Here is a 19,223-nt window from a genome sequence, read left to right as displayed (position 1 = left end):
CCTAGTCCTGCGGGGCCCGGCCGGGTGGTGAGTGCGGGGCCCGGGGCCGGGGCGGTGGGACCGGGGCGAGGCGGCGCATCCCCGGGATGGAAAGGCCTGGAGCTTCGATGCCGCCGGGCCCGGGCAGCCCGTGTGAATGGTGGTCGGCTTCGGTCCTGAGAGTTGGGACTATACTTCTCCGCGCGAAGGGAAACTCTGGCGGCTCCGCCTGTAACGCGATTGGGAGACAGAGGAGGTGGAGCTGCTCCTCCGCGCCCCCTCCTCGCCAACGCCGCCGCAGCCGCCTCAGCCCGGGACCGGACGGCCTCTTCCCCGCCCTCCCAGGACCACTGGTGGGGTCCTTGCTCTGGTCGGGGAGGAGGGAGGAGGGTCGGGGAAGAGTCGACGGGGAGGTCGAGGCTTCCCCTACGTAGTAACAGCCCTTCCAGGCTGCTCTCGGTGCAACTGACAAAAGGCAGCCTGTGATCCCCCTGCCACGCACCCCCAGAGGGGAAGCCCCAGCCCCCTCATCCGCCGTATATATATATATATCGGACGATGGGTGATTGATGAGCACTCCTTGAGTCCTCATCGGTAAATGGTGGACCCTCACCCCCACCCCCACCCCACCTCAACACAAACAACAGGGTAAGCACTGTGCACTCCTGCGCTGTCAATTAGTAACTTCTCTTGGGTGGACCCTGGGAGCAGAGCGAGGGCAGAAAGGAAAGGCCGGTTTCCCACTCTAATCCCCGCGACTCGGTAAATGAGGGCTGGGATATGAACCCTCTCTCAGTTTGAAGGGCAGAGTTTATAAGCCCTCTTGGTTGGTGAGGACAGCCCCAGGAGGGCGGGGAGAGGTGCTTGCTCTTTGCAGACAGAAGTTAGGCAGCCTTGGGCCCTGCTGAAGCGGTCCAGAGAAAGGTGGGCCCAGAAGAGCTAGGCTTTGGCTGTGACTCTGGCTGGGGTTTGAGATCTGGGGAGTGGGCAAGAGATCCTAGCTGTGGAAGTTGGGGACCTGAGGCCCAGCTCCAAACCAGCCTTTTCAGCCTGCTCTGGCCTCGTCATTAATAAAAGTGGGGCTGACCCTGTGTCATCCTTCAAGAAGCCAGGTGGCTTGGAGAGGATTGTGGGCTCCATATCTCCCCTGTTGGCTGGGTTTTCTTGGCTGTGAAATGAGGGTTCTTTCAACATGTAAGGAGCACCTGCTCTGTGCTAACGTTTGTCCTGGTTACTGGGGCCTCTGAATCAAAAGTCACATTCCCTGCCTTTAAGGAGCTTCAAGAGTGGGAGTGTGGAACAAGGAGAAGAGTGGCCTCGGTTGGTGCCTCTAATGCCAGGCACACACCATATCACGTTTAATGGTCAGAGCAGTCCTGCCTCCCATTCTCCAGATAGGAAACCTGAAGCTTAGAGAGCCCAAGGCAGAGCTGCAATATACACGAGGGTGGTGGCTGGGGATGTCCACTGGCCATGTGTAGTGGGCTCCTCAGGAGCATGGGGGGACAGGGAAGGCTTCCCTGGGAGGTGATGGTTGGGCACCAGAGTTAATGGGATAGAGAGGGAGTGGGCACGGAGGAGTGTGAAACAGCCTGCAGTTCAGGCTGGCAGGAACGAAGAGCATGTGCGGGGGAGCACTGGCATGGATCGCACAGGAGAGCATGTGGACTGGACGGCTTGACCTTTATACTCCAGGCCCTGGGGTGCCCCAGAGACTCTGGAAGGAGGGATGTACTCCGATACATCGCTTGAAGTTCCCCTGAGGTGGGAGGGGGTAAGCTGGAGGGGCTGGGAGCTGCTCTGTGGCCGGTGGCAGAGGTTAAGTGAAATATGTGTCCTTCTTTTTGTCCTCCTACCCATGGTATGTGGGGAAGGGCGAGGGTTGCTCGGCTCTGTGGCAGTGATTGAAGAAGCCTGACACTTTTCCCAGCGTGAGTCGGCCTCCAGTATCCTATGTGGCCTTGCCAGGAGCTGTTCTGATCCTGCCCATCCGCTTCCTGTGGGCCACTCGACCCAGCTGTGATTTTACATTTAGGGATTGTCCTGGTTGCTGCCCTTTGAGGGCTGGAGAACTTTGGCTTGAAGTAGGCGCTGAGCTAATGTTTGTAAGCGAATGATGGGTCAGACCCTCTGCCCAAGGCACATCCCTAGGCGGGAGGTGGTAGGAGGGACTGAGCAGTGGCTGAGCATGGGAGATGGCCTCTGCCCATCCTCAGGCAGACCCTGTCTTCCCAGAGGAAGAAACTTTCTCCCCCCATCCCTTGGAAACAAGGTGGGGGGCTCCTGGGAAGCCTGGCCTTGCCACAGTCCTGGGCTTCTCGCCGGGTTCACGACTCTCCCTGCCGGCCCCCTCCTCCTACCCCCTCAGTGGCAAACAGAGGCTGCCTTGTTCCTGCTCCCATAGAGCTGCCCTGTTCTCTGCACACTAAAAATGGAAACCCCCAAGCTATTTTGGGAGCACTGCCCAGCCAGGCCGTGGCCACAGTACTCTGCTTCCACCGGGCTGCTGGACCCTCCTCCAAGCCTTACGCCCAGCCCTGCTCACTCTGGGCCAGCCTCAGGAGCACCCTGCCGGGAGCCTTGGCTGGAAGGAGCCAACCTGGACCCTGGGAAGCTCTGGGAACAGAGTGAACAGGCAGACTGGCAGCTGGGTGGTGGGAGGGGCTGGGCCATGCCGCCTGGGCACAGGCAAGTAGGGGAAGTGTCTCAGCTTGGGATGCATGCCCTGTCCTCTGTGCTTTACCAATCTTGGTGCTCCTGGCTGGAGACCATCCAGGTCTGGGAAAGGTGGCTGGTCTCACCTGGCTTCAGGTGGAGCCTGCAAGGATGGGTCTGTGAGGAGAGCAGGCACTCAAGGTCTGCGAAGGTCCTGGGGATGTGGGGCACATCTAGTATGGTGACTTCCTTTAGGACAATCCCCCCTGCCCCCCACCCTCCAGCCCTGCTCTGCTCTGACCTGCAGGAGAGGAGATAGCAAGAGATGGCCTGGCTTCTGCAGCCCTCTAGGACTTAGGGCTCAAACCAGGGAAGTGTGCGTGAGTCTGTGTGTGTGGGGTCTGAAAGTGGGTGGTGGTGTGTATGTCTTGGGTGGGTGGGTGCATGTGATGTGCCTGTGTGGAGTGCATGTTTCTTTGTGTAAAAAGTTTGTCTCTGTGGACGTGTCTTTGTGCAGGTGTCTAAGTGCAGGTGGGTAGCGTGTCTGTGTGGGACGTTTGCCTGTATTTCTGGGTCTGTGTCTCCGTGCGCTGTGCACAGGCAGTATGTGCATGCATCTGTGTGTGTGCTGGTGCTCATGTGTTTGTGTGTGGGTGTGTGCATCCAGGGTGGGTGGTGTGTATGCTTCTTGGTGTGTGCGAGCTTGTGTCTGCTTATGTGCTGGTGGTGGCTTGGGGCTAGGCTAGCCCCGGGCCTGTGTGGAGGGTATGTACCAGGGTACCCTGATAGTGGAGAGTTTGGGCAGAGGATGAGGATGGGAGAGTGCCGAGAACGGGCTGCAGGGGGCACAGGACTAAAGTGGGGGCCTGACTGGGCCCTGCCAGCCGCGCAGCTCCTTCCTAGCTGCCCTTTCCCAGGCCCTGAGGGTGCTTGGTTCTGCTGCCCTCCCCCTCTCTGTGGGCTCTGAGGAGGCGTCCCTGTGGAATGTGTTTGGTGGCCGAGGGCCAGGCTGGGCCCAGCTCCACCAGCAGACTGGGCAGCCGGGAGAGGTACCTTTGTGCTGCCTCCATGGTGGGGAGCCCAAATGCCTGCAGCCCAACCCCCAGCTTCATGCTCTGCTTTCTCCCTGGCTAGGTGACTCTCACACGGGGCATGCTGTTGTCTCCTGATCCAGCTGGCCTTGCCAGGTGAGCCTGACCTCACACCTAGGTGTCTGGGAGCAGTGTGACTCCCACCTCTGCTGAGGGCTCTCCAAGGTGGGGTCTAGCTAGCCTTTTAGGCCCTATCCCTGGCAGCCTTTTTTTTAAAAAAATTATTTATCTTGGCTGTGTTTGGTCTTCATTGCTGTGCGCGGGGTTTCTCTAGTTGCGGAGAGCAGGGGCTACTCTTCGTTGCGGTGTGCAGCCTTCTCATTGCAGTGGCTTCTCTTGTTGCGGAGTACGGGCCCTAGGCACGCGGGCTTCAGTAGTTGTGGCATGTGGGCTCAGTAGTTGTGGCTTGCGGGCTCTAGAGCACAGGCTCAGTAGTTATGGCACACGGGCTTAGTTGCTCTGCGGCCTGTGGGGTCTTCCCGGACCAGGGCTCGAACCCGCGTCCCCTGCATTGGCAGGCGGATTCTTAACCACTGAGCCACCAGGGAAGCCCTCCCTGGCAGCCTTAACCCCCCTCATTTCTCTGGCCCTTTGGTTCTGTGGTTATTACCCTTCTGGATTCCTAGCCTGAAAGGCCCTTCATCCAATTCTTACCCTACTCTAACATGCAGGTGGCCCATGAGACCTTGCCCTCCCTTTTTCTGCCCAGGAAACTGACATCCATGCAGAGGGTGCCTTTCTCTCTTTGGGGTTCTGGGTCCCTTCTTCCCATCCCTTGCCCTCCTGCCCCTTCCAGGCCCTAGTCCCTGGGAATGGGATGTTTCCCATGTTTCTGCCCCTTTAGCCTCTTACCCTTGGACCCTGTTATGACATAGGGCAGGGCAGGGCAGGGTGAGGGGTGTGGGGTGCAGGTCTCCTGAGAGAGTAGTGCTTACAGAGAATGGGCAGCGTTGAAGTTTCCAGGAAAATGTCTCCTGACCCCTTTCTAGTGTGTGGTCCTGGGGTCATCCTAACCACAGTGCCATCTAAGCCTGGTCCTCCCTGCTCCCCCCTCCCTGAGTTAGGAGGGGCGTCTTGGCAGCATCATAGTCCTACTCCTCACCAGTGGTCCCACGGTGCTCAGGTGGCCACATGAGCCCCGCTCAACCTCTCTCCCTACCAGGTGACCATGCCTGCCCTCGGCCCAGCTCTTCTCCAGGCACTCTGGGCCGGGTGGGTCCTCACCCTCCAGCCCCCTCCACCGACTGCTTTCACTCCCAATGGTACGCATCTGCAGCACCTGGCGCGGGATCCCACCTCAGGCACCCTCTACCTAGGGGCCACCAACTTCCTGTTCCAGCTGAGCCCTGAACTGCAGCTGGAGGCCACTGTGTCCACTGGCCCTGTGCTAGACAGCAGGGACTGTCTGCCACCTGTGACGCCTGATGAGTGCCCTCAGGCCCAGCCCACCAACAACCCAAACCAGCTGCTCCTGGTGAGCCCCGGGGCCCTGGTGGTGTGTGGCAGTGTGCACCAGGGGGTCTGTGAGCAGCGGCGCCTGGGGCTGCTTGGGCAGCTGTTGCTGCGGCCAGAGCGACCTGGGGACACCCAGTATGTGGCCGCCAACGACCCTGCCGTCACCACGGTGGGACTGGTGGCCCAGGGCTTGGCTGGGGAGCCCCTCCTCTTTGTGGGGCGGGGCTACACCAGCAGGGGTGTGGGGGGAGGCATCCCTCCCATCACTACCCGCGCCTTAAGGCCGCTGGACCCGCAGGCTGCCTTCTCTTACGAGGAGACGGCCAAGCTAGCTGTGGGCCGCCTCTCCGAGTACAGCCACCACTTTGTGAGCGCCTTTGCACGCGGGGCCAGTGCCTACTTCCTGTTTCTCCGGCGGGACCTGCAGGCTCAGTCTCGAGCTTTCCGTGCCTATGTGTCCCGTGTGTGCCTCCGGGACCAGCACTACTACTCCTACGTGGAGTTGCCTCTGGCCTGTCAGGGGAGCCGCTACGGGCTGATCCAGGCTGCGGCTGTCGCCATGTCCGCGGAGGTGGGCCGGGGGGAGGTGCTCTTTGCAGCCTTCTCCTCGGCCGCTCCCCCCACTGTGGGCCGGCCCCCGTTGGCAGCTGCCGGGGCATCTGGAGCCTCTGCCCTCTGTGCCTTCCCTCTGGATGAGGTGGATCGCCTTGCTAATCGCACACGTGATGCCTGCTACACTCGGGAGGGCCGCGCTGAGGATGGGGCCGAGGTGGCCTACATTGAGTACGATGTCAATTCCGACTGTGCTCAGCTGCCCGTGGTGAGTCCTGGCACTGCCCAGCCCTTCCCTGTCTCTGAGGCCACTGGCCAGGCATTTACTGATCAGGTCAATGGATGTTAAGTGATTCCTTTGTGTCTGGGTGATGGATGGGTACCTTATGGTAAGAGTGGCATTCAGGGGGACAGAGAGCCAGCTGTGCAGGGGTGGGTTTGGATCAGGCGCTGAAGGGATGGCATTTGTGTAGGTGGACTGAAAGGGCATTTGAGGTTCTTGGGAATGGGGCAGGGACCCAGAATGTAGTGGGGATGGAATCTATTGTTTTAGGTTCTTGAGCGAGAGAGGCAGGTGAGGTTGAGACTTGTTTGGCTATAGTCTCAGGATGGATGAAAAGGGTAGAAGCTACATATAGGGGGACTGAGTCAGTGAGAGGTGGGAGGAGACCCAGGTTAGTAGACCTGGAGAGGAGGATGCAAGCTGGAGAGGCTTTGGAAAAGTGGTCCAGGAGAAGGCTGAGTGCATGAACTGGAGGAAGCAGCTCCCAGGCCAGGGATGGGAGAAAGTGGGGCCCCAGACATGTGGGGATCAAAAGAGGGGGACGGAGCCGCTGCAGACTGTGGAGGTAAGCCACTGAGGCAAGGCTAAGAATGCGGCTGTGGGAGAGCCAAGAGCTGGCAGAGATGGTGAGAAGGGGTGGGGTTGTCCAGGGAGGAGGGGCCAGTGGACATTATCCAGGGAGGGCCTTATTTGTGCTTCTTGCTGCCTGCAGGACACCCTGGATGCTTACCCTTGTGGCTCAGACCACACGCCCAGCCCCATGGCCAGCCGTGTCCCCCTGGAAGCCACGCCAGTTCTGGAGTGGCCAGGGGTTCAGCTAACAGCCGTGGCGATCACTGTGGAAGATGGACACACCATTGCTTTCCTGGGTGACAGTCAAGGGCAGCTGCATAAGGTGATTCCATAGGAGGTACTGGGCCCTGCCCCAGGATCTGGAGGCAACAGGCTGCTGGGGACCCAGGCTGGGCAGAATTACGCCTGAGACCCCTGGGGCTGCGATGTGAGATATGTGATGTGCCCCTGGCCCTGGCTGGGAGAGATGACCTGTGCTCCTCTTTCTGGGGCCGGGTGGTGTGACCTGTACTCTCTAGGAGGAAATTCTGTAAATTATTTTATTGGGGCGAGAGGGGAGGGCCTTGGGCCTCAGATCTTGTGGTCTCTGATCTCAGGTCTACTTGGGCCCAGGGAGTGATGGCCACCCGTACTCCACACGGATCATCCAGCAGGGGTCTGCGGTGAGCAGAGACCTCATCTTTGATGGGGCCTTCGAGCACCTGTATGTCATGACCCAGAGCACGGTGAGTGCCACGCGCCAGCCAGGGAGGGCATGACTGCTGGGAGGGGCCTCGGGGGAGCTGGGGGCCCATATGTGGAGAGCCACTGGTGCTTGGATTGTTGACCTCAAGTCCTCTTTGCTGCTGTAGCTTCTCAAGGTTCCTGTGGCCTCCTGTGCTCAGCACCTGGACTGTGCATCTTGTCTGGCTCACAGGGACCCATACTGTGGGTGGTGTGTGCTCCTCGGCAGGTCAGCGCTCCCCCGACCCTGGCTCCTTCCCCAGCCCCACCCCAACCCCAGCCTCATGCCCTCAATTCTCCTGCCCTGTCCAGGGTTCCTGGTCCTTGGCCCTTGACTCTCAACCCTTGACCCCTGGATGCCCCAACGCCCTGCTCTCACCCCTATCCTCCACCCTGACTTGCCAGGCTTGTCGTGGCCCACTTGAGGATCCTGCCCAGGTCCCTAGGATTGTAGGTGTCCCTGCCCCATGAACTGCCAGTGGCCCTGTGAGGGTCACAGGTGGACACCGGTTATTCTTGCCCAGGTGCAGTCGCCATTCCGAGTGCTCTCGGGGCCAGGGCTTAGAGCGGTGGCTGTGGAGCTTCCAGCCTGAGGTGGGCTGTCTGCAAGTGGCAACCTTGAGTCCTGCTAACATCAGCCGTGAGGAGAGGAGGGAGGTGAAGACCAGAGCAGGCGGAGCCCTGGCCGGGGGGAGCTCTGGTGATGGGTTGCAACCTTGAATTTTAAGTACCATTTGGCCTTGCCCAAGTCGCTTCTCTTGGGGCTCCGCTTTCTCCATCTGTTACTAACCCAGGCTGGAGGGTATTTGTGATCACTGGGGGCTGGTGGCCGCTGGTGCCTGCCCACACTGGAAGCCTGTAAACGGAGCCCTGATCTGTTGCCCAGTGGCTCCAACAGCATGTCCTGGCCTCTCTTCGCAGGTTTTCTTGTCGGTACCCGATCTGCCACCCCTGTGGCCAGGGGAGTCTTATTCCTGCCACTTTGGGGAATACCAGAGTCCTGCCCTGCTGACCAGTTCTGGTGTGATGTGCCCCTCCCCAGACCCTAGTGAGGCTCCAGAGCTGCCGAGAGAAGCCGGTGGGTGAGAGAAGGAGTCAGCCCGGGGCCTGGGAGCCCCACTCACCTCCCATCTTGCTCCAAGGGGTGTGATCAGGATGAGGTGTGAATCCAGGCAAAGGGTCCTGAAGCGATACCTTTCTCTGAGGCCCCCTCTGGTCCCCAATCCCTAAAGTCCCTGTTTTCTACTCTGTGGACTGTGTTCCCGACCCTGGGCACCCCTTCCTGGTCAGAGTGCCAAACCCACCCTGTGTGGTCTGGGACGTCAGCTCGGGGTCTGAGTGCCCCTTCCTGCTCCTCAGCCCAGCTCGCTTCTCCCTCTGCAGACCACGTCTCCGTGAGCCTGGAGCTCAGGTTTGGCGCCGTCGTGATTGCTGAGGCTTCCCTCTCCTTCTATGACTGCATGGCCGTCACCTTGCTCCGCCCATCTGCACAGTGAGTTCCTCACCCCGACCCCCAGCCCCTGGGCTGCCCTGTGGCGATCCCCACCCCATGGCTGTGCTCTGTGCAGGTGCCAGGCCTGCGTGAGAAGCCTCTGGGGGTGTAACTGGTGCGTCTGGCAGCACCTGTGCACGCACAAGGCCTTGTGTGATGCTGGGCCCATGGTGGTCAGCCGACAGGTGAGCCCAACTCCTGGCCGGGCCCCAGGGGGGGTTCGGGCTCCCCATTGTGAGGGTTTCTCTCATGGCCTGGGGTCTGTGTGTCTGCCTGCCCCGGGTGCTCTGTCGTGAGCACCTGAGCTGCTGTGTGTGACGGACTCACTGGAGGACGGCTGTCAACGTCCCACCTGTTTCGGGAGAGGACGTTTGTAGCTGAGAGGAGGGGAGGTCTGGCCTCGTGCCCCACCTTGGCACAGATGCCATAGACGCCCCTAGAGCGCGCCCTCCCCTTCCCCTCTGGAGAATTAATGGGCTGTTTTTGTTTCTCTTTTCCTTGGTCTCCTTTCCTCTTAACACACCCTTTGCCTGCCTGCTGCCCGCTCCCGCACCTGCCTGCTGAGTGGCCCTTCCTGTCTTTCTCTGCCTCCCCCTTCAGAGCCCGCCCCTCTCCCCAGCCCCTCCTGCAAGAGACGCACCCACCTCCTTCCCACCCACAGCCCCCAGGGCCACGGTCGCCCTGACTCCTGACGCCCTTCCTGTGGACACTCCTTCCACAGCCACAGCCTTGGATGTCCCACCTGGGGCCAGGCCTTCCCTGCTCAGCCCCCGGGGACCGTGGGCAGGTCCCAGCCCCACACCTGCCTCGGCTTCCACGGGCTCACCTCTCCACGAGGCCCCTCCTCCTCCCAGCCCCCGCCAGAGGCCTGGAACCGCTGTCCCTGCCCCTACAGCCTTCGGACCCGTGGCCACCGCCGAGGACCTCTTGGCCTCCCACCCATCACCCTCAGATGTAGCAGCACTGCCCCCCACCCTTGCAGAGCCTGGCCCCGAGGCTCTCCCCTCTGCGGTACCCCTGGACCAGCCCCCTGGCACGGCTCCCGCCACCACTTTCCCAGGGGCCGCTGGCTCCACGAAGCCTGCTCTGGACTGGCTCATGAGAGAAGGCGGCGAGCTGCCCGAGGCGGATGAGTGGACAGGGGGTGACACGCCCGCCTTCTCCACTTCCACCCTCCTCTCAGGTGATGGAGACTCTGCTGAGCATGAGGGCCCTCCTGCCCCCCTCATCCTCCTGTCCAGCCTTGACTACCAGTACGACACCCCTGGGCTCTGGGAGCTGGTGAGACCCGGCCCAGGAAGGAGGCCTCAGGGGAGGGGATTGGGACAGATGCAGCCTCTTGGCCACCTTGCGATTCTGCAGGGGAAGGATGGAGGGGAGGGGGGCGTCCGCTGCCTCACGCTGGCCTGGCCCCGGGGTTCTGCCTGGGAAAGGGATGAGGCGGCAGGTGGGCTCCATAGACTGCCTGGCGCTTGGTGCCTGCAGGAGATGACCTTGGGGGCAGGCTCCTGCCCTTGTGTGGAGAGTGTGCAGGGCTCCAGCCTGATGCCGGTCCATGTGCAGCGAGAAGTGCGACTGCTGGGCAGGAACCTGCGCCTCTTCCAGGTGAGTGTGTCCTCTTTGCAGCTGTTGCTGTGGCCTCCTTGGCTATTGGCAAACTATGCACGAGTCCCGGGGAGCAGGGGAGGGCACGGCCTCAGGTCTCAGTCCCAACCCGGGGACTGTGCTGGGGCCCTGTGGGGCTCACCAGGCCTGGCTTCTGAAGCTGCCCCCGTAGCTGTGTCCTCTGTCCCCAGGACAGCCCAGGAGACCATGAGTGTGTGATGGAGCTGGAGGGCCACGAGGTGGTGGTTGAGGCCCGGGTCGAATGCGAGCTGCCTCCAGATACCCGGTGCCATGTCACCTGCCAGCAGCACCAGGTACAGATCCCGAGTCCTGGGTGGGCAAGGGCGCGCTAGCCACAGGCTGGCTACCAAGCTTAGCTGGCTGCACCGCACTCATCCCAGCCCATTCTCTGACTGAGTGACCCCGAGGGAGTCCTAGTACCCCAGCTCTGACCTCTGACCTTGTGCCCCATGGGGTCCTGTATCCCAGCTCTGGCCTCTGGCTTTGTGTTCCCATGAGTCATTTTGGTCCTTTCTCTGACCACCGTCTCCCCAGGCCTGACGCCTCCCCTAATCCTGGGCTCTGACCCCACTCCCATTTCTCCAGCTCAGCTATGAGGCTCTACAGCCAGAGCTCCGCGTGGGGCTGTTTCTGCGTCGGGCTGGCCATCTGCGTGTGGACAGTGTGGATGGGCTGCATGGTGAGTGACCCGGGGCTGCTGGGACTGGCTGGTGGCAACAGGGCTCTTCCTGGCCTGCCTCTCACATTCGTCTCTCCACCCCCAGTGGTGCTTTATGATTGTTCCGTGGGACACGAGGACTGCAGCCGCTGCCAAACTGCCATGCCCCAGTACGGCTGTGTGTGGTGCAAGGGGAAGCATCCACGCTGCGTGGCCCAGGAGGCCTGTGGCGAGGCTGAGGCTGTGGTCACCCAGTGCCCAGCACCCCTCATCCACTCGGTGTGTTGAAATGCTGGAGCATCCCTTCAAGGGGTTCGGGGTGCTATGGGTTCAGTGTCCCAAAAGGTGGGAGGCTGGGGCTGTCTCTCCAGGCTGCCAAAGGTCAACAGGTGCGTGGAGGTGAGCCATCCTTGTCCTGGAACAGGTGGAGCCACTGACTGGGCCTGTAGACGGAGGCACCCGTGTCACCATCAGGGGCTCCAACCTGGGCCAACATGTGCAGGACGTGCAGGACACGGTCAGGGTGGCTGGAGTGCCCTGTGCTGTGGACGCTCAGGAGTACGAGGTGTCCAGCAGGTGAGTGGGCTGGACTGACAGGAGCAGGGGGCACCCCGCGGGCTTCACAGCTGGCTTTCCTGCTTAGGGCCATCCACCCACTACTCATCTGCCCTCCCCCTCCCCTTTTCCTTTGTTCTGATCACAGTGTTTCAGGGCTGGGGTTACTATCAAGGCCTTGGCTTTAGTGCACAGACCTGCAGGTTTCTGGCCTGGGTCTAGTCACTGCTCAGAGCTGACAGGCGGCTCTGCTTCCTGGCACTGCCTAGGTGTGCTCACCCGGCTTTCCAAGTGACCATGGGCATAGTTGTGGTAGCAGGCTCCTTGGATCCCAGACAGCTGTGCTCTGCGGCTGACCTTCCCACCTGCTGACCCTTCTTCCCCAAGCACTGCCCTGGGCAGGCTCCTCACGGGGATAGACTTATGACACACCTGCTGAGTGTCAGGCCCCTCTGTCCAGTCCCTTGGACCCCTCCCACTTTCCCAGGGCTTGTGGCTTACAAGGCTGGCAGTTGCAGGGTCCCAAATGTGCACACGCAGAACACAGCGAAGGAGACATCCACAAGCAGCAGGTCTCCAACCCGCCGAATGTCAGGGTTACCTGGAGAGTTGGTTCAAAACCCCCCAGAGCAGATCCTTAGACCACCTCCCTCCACTTCCTGCAGAGGTCTGGATCTGTAGGCCCGTGTTGGGGTCCCACAGTCTTATTTTCTTTCTTTTAAAAAATGTATTTATTTATTTATTTTTGGCTGTGTTGGGTCTTTGTTGCTACGTGCAGGCTTTCTCTAGTTGCGGCGAGCGGGGACTACTCTTTGTTGCGGTGCGCGGGCTTCTTATTGCGGTGGCTTCTCTTGTTGCGGAGCTCGGGCTCTAGGCGCGTGGGCTTCAGTAGTTGTGGCATGCGGGCTCAGTAGTTGTGGCTTGTGGGTTCTAGAGTGCAGGCTCAGTACAGGCTTAGTTGCTCTGTGGCATGTGGGATCTTCCCCAACGAGGGCTTGAACCCATGTCCCCGGCATTGGCAGGCGGATTCTTAACCACTGCACCACCAGGCAAGTACCCTGCAGTCTTATTTTCAACAAGACTCTGCTAGAGCATATTGTTTCCCCCCTGAATGTATTATGACTGAGAACTTTAGGTGAGTGTTAATGATTCTAGAACCATGAGACTAAAGTACTTTCTGAACTGATTTATAAAGGGATTAAAATACATTCCAGCTGAAGCCTCTCCCGGGTAGTTCACACTTCGCTTGTTCTGTTTTCTGGGGGTGTTTGCAGTGACCGTGACAATGTCACAAAGAGTCGAACCACTGCAGGCTTCACATTCTGGAGATTAATTTGCCCCAAGCTTCTGTTTCCTGGCTAAGAACCAGCATTTCTTAGATTGCTCACTTTCCCTTCACGTCCATCCCCAGGCCTGACTAGAGGCTTTCGGGAACATTTTTTCATGAGGAAATCAAGTTTCCACCACCTTGTAACTGGTGCTGTGCCCACGGTGATGGTGGCCGGTTAGGCCCACTCATTAGCTCAGCAACCCACCCCTGCCACCAGCCTTACCAGGGCTGGTGCCCCACAGAGAGAGAAATTCTCCTTGTCAGGGGCCTCTGGGGTTGGACTTGAATGATTGAACCACAGATATTAATTCTCAGAGGCCAAAGCCTCCTGGTGAGTCGTTAAGGAATTCCTTCCAAAGCAAGAGGATCTCTGTCAATCTTGGGAGCCAGGGAGAACACGTGATGTAGTGGGGCAGGGAGGGGGCGGCCGGGTCAGTTTGAAGGGCCCTTAGTGTGGCCCAGCACCCCAGCTTGCCCTGTGCCCACAGCCTTGTGTGTATCACTGGGGCCAGCGGGGAGGAGGTGGCAGGCGCTGTGACGGTGGAGGTGCCAGGAAGAGGACGCGGCGTCTCAGAGCATGACTTTGCCTACCAGGTGCCTGACTGTTGAGTCCCCACCAGCTACCCATGGGCCACCCCCTTAGGTGGCTCCTCCCAGCCCATTGGTTCGCCTCCCTGGGGCTCCCCACCCCAGGGCCTCCTTGTCTGCTCCCCCTGCCTCCCTGTTCTTGGCCTGATGCCTGTCTGTTTCTCCCTGTCCCCTTCCCACAGGACCCAAAGGTGCATTCCATCTTCCCGGCCCGAGGCCCCAGAGCCGGGGGCACCAGCCTCACCCTGCATGGCTCCAAGCTTCTGACCGGGCGGCTGGAGGACATCCGAGTGGTAGTTGGAGACCAGCCTTGTCACCTGTGAGGGCAGCTTCCTCATTCTGCAAAAATCCTTGAGCTCCGGGGAGAAGATGGAGGGGCGGGATATTAGGGAGAGCAGTAATGGGGAGAGGGCCAAGTCTGCTCCATCAGAAAGTGGCCAGCCCCTCTCGAAGCTGGGGCTTTCTTGGGAGTGCAGCCTCCAGGGTCACTTGTGGAGACTGCAGTCAGCACTGAAGGGGGAAGTGAGCTGTGGCCCGAATGGGTCCCATGTCCTGGAATCACCCCTTTCCCCTTCCTGTGCCCCTCCGGCCCAGTCGGGCCTGCCTGCCACTTCTCCCTCCCTTCTCAGGCTGCTGGAGCAGCAGGCGGAGCAACTGCGGTGTGAGACCAGCCCACACCCCACGCCTGCCACACTCCCCGTGGCCGTGTGGTTTGGGGCTGCTGAGCGGAGGCTTCATCACAGCCAGTTCGAGTACACATCAGATCCCAATGTCACCTCTGCTGGCCCTGCCAAGAGCTTCCTCAGGTGCTGGGCCGAGGGCATGGCTGCATGGCATGCCGTTGGGAGGTCTCTGCAGCTCCAGTATATGGGGGTTTGTAGGGCTCTATGTGGGGGGCTTCGACTCCTATGCTGCTGGTGGGGAGAGGGGCCGTGGGGCTTTGGGTTGGAGCTGACCTAACATCAGGGACTGGGCTGTGCTTTAAAGCCTTGTTCACATAAGCCATAAGTGGCTTATGGGCTGTGTTTTCAGTGGAGGACGTGAGATACGGGTCCGTGGCCAGAATTTGGACGTGGTACAGACACCAAGAATCCGAGTGACTGTGGCCACGAGAGCGCCAGGACCAGGCCAGGGGCTTGGGTGGAGGCACCGCGTGATCCCAGAGACGGCGTGCTCCCCCGGAGCCTCCTGTGGCGGCCTTCACGTAGGAGCCCCAAGGGCATCCCCTGCCTGCACTGGACTAGCCATCGCCCACCTTGCCCCTCATCCCCCCCACCACCCCTAGACAGCTGTGGGTGGCGGGTACCAGTGGAGGCTATGTCCCCATCTTTGCTGGACCCGCCCCCCTGCCTTGTGCACCCTCAGCAGGCCCTCCCTGTCCTCCCTCCCTCTGCCCTAGTTTGAGGAGCCCTGCCACGTGAACTCCTCCCAGCTCATCACGTGCCGCACACCGGCCCTCCCAGGCCTGCCTGAGGACCCCTGGGTCCGTGTGGAATTCATCCTTGAAAACCTGGTCTTTGACTTTGCAACACTGAACCCCACACCCTTCTCCTATGAGGCCGACCCCACTCTGCAGCCGCTCAACCCCGAGGACCCCACCGCACCATTCCGGCACAAGCCTGGGAGTGTGCTCTCTGTGGAGGTACTGCTCCTAGTGGGATCTGGCAGGGCCCCAAGACCCTTCACTTTGCCGGATGGTACTGCTGTGTGTGGCACAGGGGGCATGACAGCAAAGTAAGGGCCAGTGGATGGACATGGCGAGTGCTGAGGGGGCTGGCGGCGGGGTGCCTAGCCAGACACACCTGGCCGGGGCTTAGGTCCTGTGGTCTGGGTCCTGACATACCCCATGGCAGGTGTCTGAATAACGATATGTAAATAGTTTGGCACACGCAGTGGCGGCGAGGTACACAATAGGCGCCTGGGCTGATGCCCATTTGGCAGGCTGTCTCATGTGGACACATACTTGGCGTGTGTACTGACACACGCAGTAGCAGGGGCTCTGCTTTGTTAGGTCACTGCGTAGGATTTGGGGACAGCTTTATATTCTCCAGATTTTTAGCTCCGGAGAAGTTAAGACTCGTGGAAGAAGGATCGGGAGGGGCAGAAAAGGATCGGGGGCAGCTTGGGAAACATCCATGGGGCTGTCACCCCATGTACCGGACAAGAGGTGCTGAGGCACCATCAGCCCTGCTCCTGGGGGTGGGTCTCAGGACCGTCCGTCTCACATTTGGGGAGATAGGATCTGAGTGACCATCAGCTCCTCCCCTTAAGGAAGAGTTCTGAATGATCAATCAGTGACTCCATGTTCCAGGGGGAGAATCTGGACCTTGCAATGTCCAAGGAGGAGGTGGTGGCCATGATAGGGGACGGCCCCTGCATGGTGAAGACGCTGACCCGGCACCACCTGTACTGCGAGCCCCCCGTGGAGCAGCCCCTACCCCGGCACCATGCCCTCCGGGAGGTGCCTGATGCTTTGCCTGAGTTCACGGTCAGTGGGCAGGCTCTGGGCCGGGGCAGGCATCGGGCATGCGCTGACCTCTTTGCTCACATGTGGCTCCCTGTGCAGGTGCAGATGGGGAACCTACGCTTCTCCTTAGGCCACGTGCAGTACGATGGCGAGAGCCCTGTGGCTTTTCCCATGGCAGCCCAGGTGGGCTTGGGGGTGGGCACCTCTCTTCTGGCTCTGGGTGTCATCATCATTGTCCTCATGTACAGGTGGGTGCAGCCAGATGTGGCTGGGTTGGGCAGGTAGTAGGGTGTGGCTGGATTGGGAAGGGGCAGACTAGATAGACCAGGGATAGGCAAACACTTCCTATAAAGGGCAGGAGAATAACTATTTCAGGCTTTGTGGGCCAGGCGGTCTGGGTGGCAGTGACTCAGCTCTGCTATTATAGCCCAGCGGCAGCCACGGACAACATATAAACACATGAGCATGGCTGTGTTCCAACAAATCTTTATTTACAAAAACAGGCCAGGGGCCAGATTTGGCCGTGTTATAGTTTGCTGATCCCTGGGCTAGGCTGGGCTAGATGAGTCGTGGGTGGGTGTGACTTGCCTGGGATGGGACGGGCTGAATTATTTTGACTAGGCCCTGGCTTGGCTGGGCATGGCAGGGTTAGACTGTGCTGGCCTGGGCAGGCCTGGGCCCGGTGGGACCAAGCAGGGGTTCGGGCCTCCTCTGGCCTTCCCTGCCCTGACCTTGGTGCTGAGCAGGAGGAAGAGCAAGCAGGCTCTGAGAGACTATAAGAAGGTGCAGATCCAGCTGGAGAATCTGGAGAGCAGCGTGCGGGACCGCTGCAAGAAGGAGTTCACAGGTGAGGCTGCAAAGACCCCACACTCCAGGGCTCTGCCCAAGCCTGCTCCCATCACCTTGGGATCTGCGCTCAAACCTGGCTTCTTCTGCTCAACAGACCTTATGACCGAGATGACCGATCTTACCAGTGACCTTCTGGGCAGCGGCATCCCCTTCCTCGACTACAAGGTGTATGCCGAGAGGGTCTTCTTCCCTGGGCACCAGGAGTCACCCTTGCACCGGGACTTGGGCGTGCCTGAGAGCAGGCGACCCACTGTGGAACAAGGGCTGGGGCAGCTCTCCAACCTGCTTAACAGCAAGCTCTTCCTCATCAAGGTGCTGGCCCCACCCCCTATCTGGGCCCTCCAGGGGTGGGGAGGGGGTTCCCCTACCCTCCAGCCCCATCCCTTCTCAGTCCCTCCGTTTCTGAATCTGCCCTCCCCACCCACCCATCCCCTCTCCCTGGCACCAGTTCATCCACACCCTGGAGAGCCAGCGCACCTTCTCAGCTCGGGACCGCGCCTACGTGGCATCTCTGCTCACCGTGGCACTGCACGGGAAGCTTGAGTACTTCACTGACATCCTGCGCACCCTGCTCAGTGACCTGGTGGCCCAGTACGTGGCCAAGAACCCCAAGCTGATGCTGCGCAGGTCTGTATGCCCGTAAGACGCCACGGGGGCCAGGTGGCCGTGGACAGCTGGAACCAAGACCTGAGTCAGGCCCTCTGGGGCCTGGGGTCTGAAGAATAGAAAGCCCTGGGTCCCCACCTGCTGACTCTGCCCCCTCTTTCCTGTCATCCCAGGACAGAGACTGTGGTGGAGAAGCTGCTCACCAACTGGATGTCCATCTGCCTCTACACTTTCGTGAGGGTGAGTGAGGCAGAGGTGGGTGGGGCTCCCCTCCAGGGAGAGTCAGGACTCTGAACCACGCAGCTTCTTGCCCCAGCACAGTTTGGGCACCCCTGCCCAGCATGTCCTCAGCCACCTTAAGCCTTCTGCAGCCTGCATCCTGTCCCCTCCCCCAGCACCTCCATCCCATGCTGAGAGGGGGAGGGAGGGGGGGAGAGAGAGAACCTGCTGGTGAGTCAGTCTCCCATGAAGGTGAGGAGGGTGACCACGTATGATTGTGTGGGTGTCTGCATCTGGTTTGAGCCAGCCTAACCTCCAGCTGGCTGCAGGATAGAGGCTTGAGGGCCAGACCTTGAAGATAGGACCTCAGAGGTTCCCCAGGTTTGGGGTGGGGTCAGGGTGGCCACATCCAGAGTCTAGGGAGCAGCCAACCCTGCCCGGGGCCCGTCCGGGTCCTTGCTGTGTCAGGGCCTGAGTGTCTGCCTGATCATGGTCTTAGCATCCTGCCAGGGGCATGGTTGTGCCCACCAAACTGGGAGTCACCCTGGCAGACCTGCCCATTGTTTCCCTCTGGGAGACTTTCCCCTTTGTGGCCCACGTGGAGGTCCTTTGGGAAAATCCCATTCAGGCTCCGCCAGGCCTGCTCCTCTGGCTAGCGGAGACCCCACTTCTTATGCGGGTTTCCTCAGCCTAACTGTCTGCGCCGGGAGCCTGAGGATCAGAGTTCAGAGGGACTTGTGCTCTCCCATTTTTTCTGCCATTCACCCAGCAGACACTAGTGCTCTGTGCCAGGTGCTGGGGCCACAGAGTGGAGGGAGCTGCTGTCCCTGGGGAGGCAGGCAGGTGAAGAGACAAGAAGGAGTGATTGTTTGGTGCTTGGAGGTCAGAGGCAGTGGCTTCCTTATGGGTTGTCCCTCGCCTTGGCCTTGCATCTTGGTCATCCCCCACGTAGCATGAGCCCTGACTGCTCCCATGTATCGTGCATAGACCTTGAATGCACTACTGGCTGTGGGGCCTGGAGCGGGAGAAGCCCAGGGCGTGCCTGTGAAGGTCCTGGACTGTGACACCATCTCCCAGGCCAAGGAAAAGATGTTGGACCAGCTTTATAAAGGAGTGCCTCTTGCCCAGCGGCCAGACCCCCGCACCCTGGACGTCGGTGAGGGCAGAGGGGAAGGGTGGTCTGGGGACTCTCAGGGCTAGGCTGGCCCTAGACCAGCTCTGCGGGGTCAGCTTATCACCCAGGGGAGGTGGGCTCTGGAACACCTCTATAGGGATGACCTGTCACCTGTTGAGGGGCCCGTTTCTGGACTTCAGAAAAGTTGGGTGAGGTTGCCCCTGATGGAGGGGCCAGTGTCCTTGTAGAAGAGGGGACAGGTTCCACTGCAGGGAGGGTATGTCTGCAAGGACAAGGACCAAGCCCACCTTGTCCTTGCAGAATGGCGGTCTGGGGTGGCCGGGCATCTCATTCTTTCTGACGAGGACGTGACTTCTGAGGTCCAGGGTCTGTGGAGGAGCCTGAAGA

General features: G+C 60.3%; 1 protein-coding gene across 1 annotated transcript in view; it reads left to right on the top strand.

The window, feature by feature from the left end:
* Positions 1-19,223, top strand: part of PLXNB1 (plexin B1) — a 25,971-nt gene that overhangs the window by 412 nt on the left and 6,336 nt on the right. Inside the window, 30 exon segments of the mRNA XM_024751436.1 lie at positions 3,769-3,821; positions 4,888-6,000; positions 6,728-6,910; positions 7,185-7,313; positions 7,440-7,540; positions 7,836-7,968; positions 8,233-8,389; positions 8,695-8,803; positions 8,880-8,988; positions 9,404-10,084; positions 10,289-10,408; positions 10,600-10,722; positions 11,015-11,108; positions 11,194-11,366; positions 11,512-11,663; positions 13,461-13,566; positions 13,743-13,879; positions 14,190-14,366; positions 14,593-14,764; positions 14,960-15,202; positions 15,872-16,048; positions 16,127-16,275; positions 16,774-16,874; positions 16,971-17,188; positions 17,325-17,503; positions 17,656-17,763; positions 18,212-18,305; positions 18,689-18,857; positions 19,137-19,220; position 19,223. The exon segment at position 19,223 is cut by the window's right edge and continues 80 nt beyond it. Coding sequence (XP_024607204.1) covers positions 4,894-6,000; positions 6,728-6,910; positions 7,185-7,313; positions 7,440-7,540; positions 7,836-7,968; positions 8,233-8,389; positions 8,695-8,803; positions 8,880-8,988; positions 9,404-10,084; positions 10,289-10,408; positions 10,600-10,722; positions 11,015-11,108; positions 11,194-11,366; positions 11,512-11,663; positions 13,461-13,566; positions 13,743-13,879; positions 14,190-14,366; positions 14,593-14,764; positions 14,960-15,202; positions 15,872-16,048; positions 16,127-16,275; positions 16,774-16,874; positions 16,971-17,188; positions 17,325-17,503; positions 17,656-17,763; positions 18,212-18,305; positions 18,689-18,857; positions 19,137-19,220; position 19,223 — 5,486 coding nt within the window. The 5' untranslated portion in view covers positions 3,769-3,821; positions 4,888-4,893.

This window comes from Neophocaena asiaeorientalis, unplaced genomic scaffold (assembly GCF_003031525.2).
Source record: "Neophocaena asiaeorientalis asiaeorientalis breed wild unplaced genomic scaffold, Neophocaena_asiaeorientalis_V1.1 scaffold221, whole genome shotgun sequence".
NCBI classification, from domain to species: Eukaryota; Metazoa; Chordata; class Mammalia; order Artiodactyla; family Phocoenidae; genus Neophocaena; species Neophocaena asiaeorientalis.
This window is presented reverse-complemented; position numbering and strand designations above follow the sequence as displayed.